Source organism: Sceloporus undulatus, chromosome 3 (genome assembly GCF_019175285.1).
Source record: "Sceloporus undulatus isolate JIND9_A2432 ecotype Alabama chromosome 3, SceUnd_v1.1, whole genome shotgun sequence".
NCBI lineage: Eukaryota > Metazoa > Chordata > Lepidosauria > Squamata > Phrynosomatidae > Sceloporus > Sceloporus undulatus.
The window spans coordinates 203,831,564-203,841,710 of NC_056524.1; the positions used below are offsets into that span (position 1 = coordinate 203,831,564).

Consider the following 10,147-nt stretch of genomic DNA (forward strand, 5'->3'; position numbering starts at 1 on the left):
TTCCCTAGCCATGCCGAGAAAAGATACAAAAGTGTGTGCAATAAGTACCTAAGTAAAAGAAAGAAGTCTTTCAGTTAGTCTCAAAGATGCTACAAGGTAGCTCTACATTCTATTCTACAGACTAACATGGCTATATCTTTGAATTCTACCATACTAATGTTAGCACATAAGTAACTGTCTGGTGAGCCACAGGTTACAACCTAGTTATCAGGGAGGTGGGGAAGCAATGCTCATAAAGAGAAATATACAAAGCTACTCTGGAGTCTTAAGACATCAAAAACATTTTATATTGTGCTGTAATTTTAAAGCAAGACAGTGAATATGTCATCTAAACATATAAGCATATGCCACTGAGTAATTTAAAAAAAAATTCACAGATTGTATTTTTATCCCCACATGTGTACAGCTCTCTTCTTCCTTTGATGAATAAAGTAACAGAGAGCCCAATGCTAAGCGAGAGGAGGCAGTGTGAATAAACTACTGTAAAAGCTACCACATGGGAATGTCAGCATCTTTGCCAAGATCAATGTAGCAGTTTCGTTTATGGAACACTTGGTAATGGGAAGTTTGCATTTAATCCAGATTAAATGCATTAAATCATGAGTGGACAAGGTATCGATTCTAGGCTGGCCTTATCATTAAATAATCCTAATGCTACCTTGAAAAATGTACCTTTGCTGCTCAGGAACAGCAATGGTTGAGGAAAGCTGCTGCTGAAAAGAGGAAAAAATTAACACAAAAAGGGTGCGCTTCCAGAAAAATAAAATGATGTATCTACCCAGTCAATATTCTCCCCAGTGAAATAAGCTGAAAAGAATAAGTGAAGAGAAATATGGACATGGGGAGAGGCCAGAGAATCCTATGGCTGCCCAAAAATGACAAACTAAAAGAAATTTAGCAAACCCTGCCCTCCAAAATATCAGTATCTTTATTAAGCTTTCAGAATAACAGAAGTTCACAAGCCCAGCTCATCTATCCATGTACCTTTAAAAAGATAGAGAAATGCCAAGGTGCAATAGTCCATTTGTACCTTTCATGTCTTACAGAGGAAGCCTGAAAAGACCTGCCACTATCTGACTCCTCCATTCAGTGCTTAGAAGCTGAACATAAATTCGGCACCAGCTTTGAAGTTGTTAGATCTGGAGGCGTCTCAACAGAAATAGGTGTTCCTGTCATATAGTGTAAAGAATTATGCAGGAGAGAGGAACAAGAAAGGAGGAGAAAGGTATTTAGAGGCTAAATTACGGTTTCCTCTCTATCCTAGCAGATCACTCCCAAGCATCAAGGAACTTAGAAGGACTTGAAGGCCACATTTTATACCAGTGAAAGGCAGTGGACATGCCAAGATGGGATATTCCTTGGGCATTTCTGTCTACACAGTATTTTGCTTCCAAAAATAAAAGCATGGCATGTGCCAAATATGACCATTCTTTTAAAAGAACATGAGTGCACATGTGGTCCTGACAACAAAAAATGTGTTAGAATCATCTCTCTCATAAAGTTTATGGTTTAACAAAAAAAAAAGATCTCATGTTCAATTTTGTTCATTCCCTTCTTTGTGTTGCCAAGTGCTTCTAAAAGCTAGCATTTTGAAATTGTTCATCTAAGTCTAATGTTGGTTTCTGGTGACCTGCTGACTCAATGAGTATAATATTGTGTCTTGTTCTGAAAGATAAGTCTGTGAACAAAGAGCTTCTTTACACTGCAGCATGGCAATAGGCAGATTTTCTTCCATAATGCTAATGTCATAACACATGCATGGAGAAGGAGATAAGAGTTGTTCCCTTTGGTCATGATACCTTCCTCCTTTGTTAGAAATTCAGAAGGAGAACATACATCTGGAAACTCTTTAAAATGTGTAGGATCTGTCCTCATACTGATAAACAAGTAGAAGGTAATATGTTAGTCCAACATTTGAGATCCTACTCCCTTTAGCTATCTGATAAGACCCATAGATAAGACTATATGGTCGGTCTTTGGGGAACCAAGTTAAACATTAAGATAACTTGCTATAATAGGCCATATTTGGTGCCAAGGCACTATGTGGACAGAGAAATCACCAGTGCATTTTTGGCAGTTTCCCCAGTCACCCCTTCACATATGGCCAAGGCAATATATAAAGGTGTCAAGGCAATATTTTGGGGGTGACTTGGAGAAATTTCCAGTATCTCTGCAATAGTCCACCATTTACACATAACATTGGATCTGAATGCCCTACAAACCCAGGCAGAATACTCTACCTTCATCCAGGACAGAGTGGACTCCAGATGCTGGTAAAGGTTATTTGGTGACCATCCAAATAAAGATTTCTTGTTATCCCTTCACCTGGCCTAGAAAAGCAGCAAAGGTTTCCAATTGCATTCTACTGATCACAGTAATTTAAGTGTAGCCTTGATTATTTTTTTTAATCTTGTAGCTGATTTTCAGTTTTAAAATCTGCATCTTTCCATCCTTTTCTTCCTCAGCAAAGAAATGATACTATTTGAGAGAACACTGTTGTTGGATTTTTTTTTCAGCCACAAGCCTGGGACTACACACACACATACACACACACACACACCTACAGAGTTGCTTAGATAGGCAAAAAAAGACAGAAAAAAAGCACGTGGAAATTAATCTGTATTCCTTCTTCATTCCCCCCAAATTAATAATTCTTTTTATCACATCTCTATCAGGATTTTTTTTTCATACATGCTATTTTGGTTATGACCTTTAAAGCCCTATATGGCTTGGGCCCAGGCTACTTGCAGGACCACATCTCCCTATATAATCCGCCCCGCACCTTCAGAACATCAGGAAAGAATTTAATGGAAACAACATCTACTAAATATGTGTCAACCTTGCAAAGGTTGCTACAGCGGCTCCAAGACTGTGGAACAGCCTCCCAGAGGAGATTAGCTTGATAACCTCCCTGAAGTCATTCAAAAAGGCAGTTAAAATGGAACTTTTCCATTGAACATACCCCCCTGATATGACATGACCAAGAATTTTCTGCTGCCTTATGTCTGTTGAATTTATTAAATGTTTAATTGTTGATGCTTTTAATGAATTAATGGTTTTAATGGTTTACATGTATATGAATTGTATTGGATGTTTTGTATAATTTCAAGTAGTCTGTAACCCCGCTTCAATCCATTGGAAGAGGCGGGAAAACATAAATAAATAATAATAATAATAATAATTATTATTATTATTATTATTATTATTATGACATTTGAATTTGTTGTGGGATTTTGTTTTGGTTTGTTTGTTCTATCTTCTATTTTGTTTTGTTATGTTTTTCCACCAATCTCAACCAACAGAATATATTACTAGCTGTCTGTGGATAGAGATAAATAGATTGATCAAGACAGACAGATAAACAGATAGATAGAGAGGGCTGGTATCCTGTTAGAGACCTATGGGGGTGTAAACCCAAGCTATGCCTGAATATGTTTCCCTCCTCACCACACACACACACACAGAGAGAGAGAGAGAGGGAGAGAGAGAGAGAGAGAGAGCTTGGAATCATTTTTCTCCCCCATGCAGTAACCAAACTATGCTGAGATCACACCTTTCTCCTACACACACAAACACACCAGTTAAGCATTGGAAAGCAGGGGATGTGACTGTAGCTGGATTCACAACAGTGTCATCTTCCCTGGTCTCTGGAGGAATCCAGGATGTCCTCCAGCATTGTGCATCTGGCTACAGTCACATGGCCAGATGCTTCTCAGATGTCCCTCACTGTCCCCCAGCCAACATATTGCTATGGAGGGGGAAGGAGGACACTGATACCTGACGGGGATGAGATGTTTTGTGCATCCATCATGGCAGAACCTTTCAGTATGTCTCTCAGTACAGGATCCCACATATTTCATTTGAGCTGACTGTGGAACTATGTTTATCCACACATACCACAAGCTCTTACCACTCAAATTATAGGTGGGATACAAACCGTCCATTTGGGGCAGCCCACACCCGCCCCTTTCCCCAATGGATTGGGGCCTGAGCTGCCACAGCAGCAGCCCCAGAGGCCCTGATCCACCACTTTTCCAGGCCTCAGGGAAGCAACAAAAAGCTGCTTCCCCGCAGCCTGGAAAGGGGTGTCCTTGGGGTTTCATGCCCCAAGGATACCCCAACAGCGGCGGGGAAAGAGAGAAAGGGGCCACTTGGCCCCTTTCTCTTTTGTACCGCTGGCACAGCTGTGTAAAGGCTGCACCAGTGATACAAGCGGCAGAAGGAACTCTGTTTTGGATCTCCTTCCAGCACTGCTGAAAGGGTGCCACAAGGGCCCCTCAGCGGCGTGCATACATCACACCCACGCCACTCTGTTTGGAAGTGGCATGGCCGTGACATCATACTGGCAGCACTCATGTAGACAGGGCACCGCCATTACACTGCTGCAGTTATGTGCTAAGGCTGCGGGGCGTCTGGAAAGGACGCTCCGAGGCAACCCTAGCATGTATCCAGGCCGGCGCAAAGCGCCAGTCTGGATACCGCTATACTTAAAACAAGAGGCAGATGAAGAATAGGGAAGAGAGATTGCAGTGGCAGGTTCATCACTTACTCTGTACAAAGAACTAAATATTTACAAGATATACAGAGATTTTGTGAAGAAGACCTGCTGAATACAGGAGAAAGAACACAGCAAGTCAATTACACCAGATCAAAGCACTGGTTCACGTAGCTCATTACTGAGAACACTGAGTACCAAAAGCAAGACCTTAGAACCTGTGTGGCCAGGCACAAATCTCATAAGCCTGAGTATAAGGAGGAAATGCCTTCCTTAACATTTCTGCAGATTATTTTGTTTTTAAAAATGGTCAACCTTCAGAATTTCAACTGTAGGAAATCATTGCTCTTTGGGCTGAGTTGAGTGCAGCCATGTCTTTTCCTAGGGCTCCTCTCAGGCACTTCAACGATGCACCCAGGGATGTTGGAAACCAGCAGAATCCCAGTAATATGAAACCTACATCTTCCCCAGCAAATGGAAGAAAACTCCCAGTTCCGTGGCCAAGGATACATGTGGTAATTGCAGAACGAGAACAACAGGATAGAAGGCTGCAAACCCTGGAGGAAGACCTTGAGAAATCTGAATCAAAGCTATGTGCTGTACTGAGGGAGAAAACCTCTCTTCTGGCAAACATTGCTTCTCTGGAAAAACAGCTTCTGGAGTTAAGCACAACCAATGAATTGCTCAAAACAAAGGAGATCTCAGCTGCTACGTAACAGACACTGTTTGCTCTCCAAGAAGTGACTGAAGAGAGACAAATTTTAAAGAGGGAACGGACAGAAGCCATGGATGAAGTTGATAAACTGCATGCCAAAGATGCTGAAGCTGAGAACCTGTTGAAGCACCTGGGAGAAAAGACTTGAATCTCAAGCTAAGACAATAGCATAACTGGAAGCAAAACTAGAAAGGATGCTGTTGGATACCCAGACAATCACATTAAAAGATGCAGAAATAAAAAGAATCAAGGAGTCAAATGCTATGCACATTGCTAATCTGCAAGCAAGATTAGAAGAGCAAAGTGAAGACTTCAAGAAACAACTTGAAATAGAAAGGAAAACTATTGCAGAAAAGTTAGAAGTAGATTATAAAGATAACATAGAAACCTGGCGTGTTCTATACGAAGACCTGTCTAACAAAGTAAAACCTTTCCAGCAACAACTTGATGCATATGAGGCAGAGAAAAATGCCCTTCTGCATGAACATAATGCTGCCCAAGAAGGGCTAAACAAAATCAATGATGCATATGCTAAGCTGCTGGGCCATCAAAATCAGAAGCAGAAAATCAAACATGTCATGAAACTGAAAGAAGAGAACACCCAACTGAAACAGGAAATATCAAAGCTGCGCTGTCAGCTAGCAAAGGAAAAACAAGTTCGGGAAGAGCTCCAGGCGCAAATGAATCAAATTCAGGGTGTCAAGCAATTTGATCCTTCAAAAACTTTTCACCATGTTCCCAAGGAAAACATTCCTCCCAAAACACCTTTTAAAGAAAGTAACAGAAGAACAGCCAAACTGCTCTCAAAAGAACAGGAACAAAATCACATGTAGGAGCTCCTAGGACTTCACTTTTGAAGAAAGTAACTGGCAAGTCCTATGAAATAGTTTGTACATATCTAGGCTATCCCAATTTAGCTGGATGGTATAGCTATCATTTTAAAACCTCTGTTTAAATAATAAATAATAAAGTAACTGGCTATATCCTTTCACACTGTCCTTTGTTTAAAGTGAAAGTGATGATAATCCTGACATGCTTAATGTACCATCAGCCCATGAGTCTGCTCACACGTATTTACTAAAAGATGACTGGTAAAGTTTTCTGACTGTTATAATAGATTATTTGTTTCAGGAGGAGGAGTTATAGATCTGTTTTCTCTATATTTGTTTCTAATATTGGTGTCTTTTAATGTTTGTACAGTATTGGGTTGAAAACATCTGGTAAACTTAATAAAGATAGCAGTAATAATAACCAGACTTTTTGCAGGTACCAGTAAAGCTAATTTTTGTATTTGTTTTCTCAGATCAGTTGGCATTTTTGCTGTGTTCTTAGGCAGTCACCCTAAGTGTTAGCCTATTTACCCTGATTGATATATAATTAAGGTTTTCAATTTCTTTTTAAAAAAAATCTTTACTGTCAAGAAATAGAATTACCTCACCAATTAAGTGAAATTTAGGAGAAATGTTTGCGTTTTTGTTATATTCTTAATAAATGTGTCAACTGGCTTTAAAAAAAAGAATTTCAACTGTGGCAATTATTTCTAAATCTAAAATTCATATGGTCACCTAAAAGCCCCAGATTATATGAAAGCTAAGCAGGGTCGGGCCTGGTTACTATCAGGAAGAGAGATCTTCAAGGAATCTCACATGCTGTACACTAGACTCAGAAAAGGCAATTGCAAACCATCTCTAAATATTCTTTGTCTAAGAAAGTCCTATGAAATTCATGGAGTCAACATATGCCAGCTAGTCATTTGATGGCGCATTCATTGCTTTGCATACACATAAATCACTGTATGATAAACTATGCCCTCTATTATCTTCTTTTTGAGTGATGGGTAAGAGGCCACTGTAACTCAAGCCCTAGCCACAATAATTCCAGTCTCCCACCTGTATGTGTGCACATTACCCAATTGGCTGTTATGGCAGGTGGTTTTCACATCAGTCAGCTTTCAGTGAAAGGAGCTATCCAAAGTCCTGAAACATATCTCTGAAATACACTCAGTAGCTTGGACAGTGACTTTACATTTCAGACTGATTCAGTGCCTCAGTGGTATGGCAGCCTCTGCTGCCACTGTCAATTGACCATGCAAACAAATCTCAGTGGTTGTTTCCTGAGGTTAATTAGTATTCAGTAGGTACATTACACACTTGGGGAATTGGAATCATGAGTCTGAATATCTTTTTATAAAAAAAATTATTTCAGTCAGATAGTCCAGTCTTTTTTAAACAGTGGATTGAGGACCACCAATGGAATTCAGCACACCTTTGGGTGGGACTCATGGCAACACACCTCCCAGCACCTCCAGTAAAAGAGAATGGTGAAAGAAACTGGAAATGGAAAAGGAAAGAGGTTAAACAAGAAGCGTGAAAGTAAAAAAGCAGGAGAAATGACAAGTCAGAAAGGTTTATGTGCTTGTGTGTGTGACACTGTCTGGGTTCTATGGGGCCAAATTGCAAACACAGGTCCAAAACACATTACAGAAATAATCCAGTTTGAGACCACTTTAACTGTCCTTGCTCAATGCTAGGGAATTCTGGAAAGTTTTGTGAGGCATTTAGCCTTCTCTGTCAGAGAGCTCTGGTGCCACATTAAACAACAATTACCAGGATTCCTAGCACTCCATAAGTGGTTTACAGTGTTTAAGCCAATTGCCTCCAACAAGCTGGGTATTCATTATAGCAATCTGACCTACAAAAGGATGGAAGACTGAGTGGACCCTGAAGCCCTGTTGTGAGTGGCTGTAGTACCAACATTTAACCACTGTGCCACCAGGGCTCCTACTTATATATTCCTTTAACTATCCCTATACACTTTCAGCTGATGGGTATTGCTTCCAATCTTTCTTGTTTCTTTTGGTATTTATAAAACCAGATGTCAGTACTTAAACATATTTGATACACTGTCCTTTTAAGTTATAATAATACTTAATCTCTGCTGAATTTTCCTCAGTTTATAGTTTATAGTGTGTGTGTGTGGTAGTGATATATACCATATATTGAGGAGTGAAATCAATTATTTATTTCACTTTCCTCAAATGACCTAACCCAGTCATTTTGTTAGAATAAAAGTCCTGAATCTGATAATGATATTGTTCATGTTCAATTCCAGAATTTTTCAAAAAATGACATAGCTGAGGGGGAGCTCAACACACAGCTGAAGACCAAGGTGTCATGAGCCCTACATGTGTACTACAATACATTTATATTACAGGGTGTGTTTTTTCCCTGTTTTATTGCAATGAAATATTAATTCCTCCCCACTGATTTCATAGTCATCTGCTCCCTAGGAGGGCTGGTAAGGGACCATTCAATGGCCTTGATACCCACTTCTGCCTAAGAGGGAAGTCTACTTAGAGAGGTCCTTCCTAGCTGGCAGTCCATTGATAAAGGAGATGGAAATGGGGCCATGCTGTCTGGGTGATGGAAACTGATGCCTACTAGGGGCTTGTGGGACAGAGGGAAGGGATCACCAGAGGTGGAGCCAGTCAGATCTAATTTACTACTCAACCTCCTCCATCGGAGGTTCCAAGAACCTCTTGCAGTCTCTGCTGATTAGGAGATGTTTGAGAGGACTAGGCATGCAAACCCCCAGCTTGCACAAATATTTGAAATACCCCTGGATTTGGGGGTGATGGAAATTGCAGTGCCTGATATTTTATGGGGGCTAGTTGGGGGAAAAGCTGAAGAACAATATACACCATGCAAAGAAAATGAAATCAAACTAGGGCCCTATACAGACAGGCCAAAATAAGGCTGCTTCAGGTCACTTTGGAGGTATGGCGTTTCAATTATGCATGTGTCCTAAGAGTCCGGAAGCTGTACCAAAGCTGCACTCCAGTCCTTAGGACTGGAGCGTGGCTTTGGTGTGGCTTCTGGACTCTTAGGACGCATGTATCATTTAAAGAGCATACCTCCAAAGTGACCTGAAGCAGCTTTATTTTGGCCTGTCTGTATCAGGCCTAGATCTATATTTGCATTATTGGTCATTACAGGAAACATCTACTGTTCAGAAAACAGGAGGAATGTTTCCTGTAAATGAATTTTTGGTCCAATAATAATAATAATAATATCCCTCTTGACTTAAGATCCTATGTACATCTGTGAATGGTCAACAGGCTTTTATTTAGAAAAATGTATAGAGTGTTTAAATCTTAGGTTTCAATTTTATATCCACATCCCCTGTGAATAAGCACCACTGAATTCAGTGGGACTTAGTTCCAAATATATATGCCTGGCTGGGTTAGCACCGTTAACGTGAAATATCTAATTGCTTGACCACCATCAAGCAGGACCTTTCAGACAGAAATATTTAACATTCAATTTTTACTTCAAGCCTGAAATCAGACAGAGAATTCAGAAATTCTCAAAGGAGGTGTGAGGTTTTGTCTGCACAATCAGTCTACCCAAAATCTTTCTGTCATCACTAATGGATGGAATTACACCATGAAACAGAACATGACAGATATATGTCCTAACTTCAAGCAATGTTAGAACACATAACTGGAACACTTGTAAGAAGACAGGTAAGCACAGGGATTTAGGTTTCCCTCTAAACTATGATGTTCTTTGTGCAATCATTACATTGGGTTCAACTTTGAGCTTTAAAATCCACTTTGGTTATATTTGTAAACTGCCATTCCTTCAAGGAGCTCAAGAGCATGTACATGATTCTCCTATCCATTTCTCTTGTTACAGCAAACCTGTGATTATGGATTACTGGTTGAAGGTCACCAAGTGAGCTTCATGGACAGATGGTGATAGACCTTAAGACTCTTCCATCCTAGTTCAAACAGTCTAGACACAATGCCATGCTGACAGATAATTAAAAGCACACAGTTATATGTTTCTTTGCAGTATTATCCCATACAGGAAAGGATGCAAAACATGTACAGAGCCCTTACATCTATTGAGATACAACTATAACCCTGCATTGAT

At 40.1% G+C, this 10,147-nt stretch overlaps 1 protein-coding gene across 1 annotated transcript in view; it reads left to right on the plus strand.

Annotated features, from left to right (window-relative positions):
• LOC121925927 (hyaluronan mediated motility receptor-like) overlaps positions 1-6,075 on the plus strand; it is a 95,410-nt gene extending 89,335 nt beyond the window's left edge. Inside the window, exon 3 of the mRNA XM_042458493.1 lies at positions 5,391-6,075. Within this exon, the coding sequence (XP_042314427.1) occupies positions 5,391-6,043 (653 nt within the window). The 3' untranslated portion in view covers positions 6,044-6,075. The remainder of the gene's footprint in view (positions 1-5,390) is intronic.
• The last annotated feature ends 4,072 nt before the right edge of the window (positions 6,076-10,147 follow it).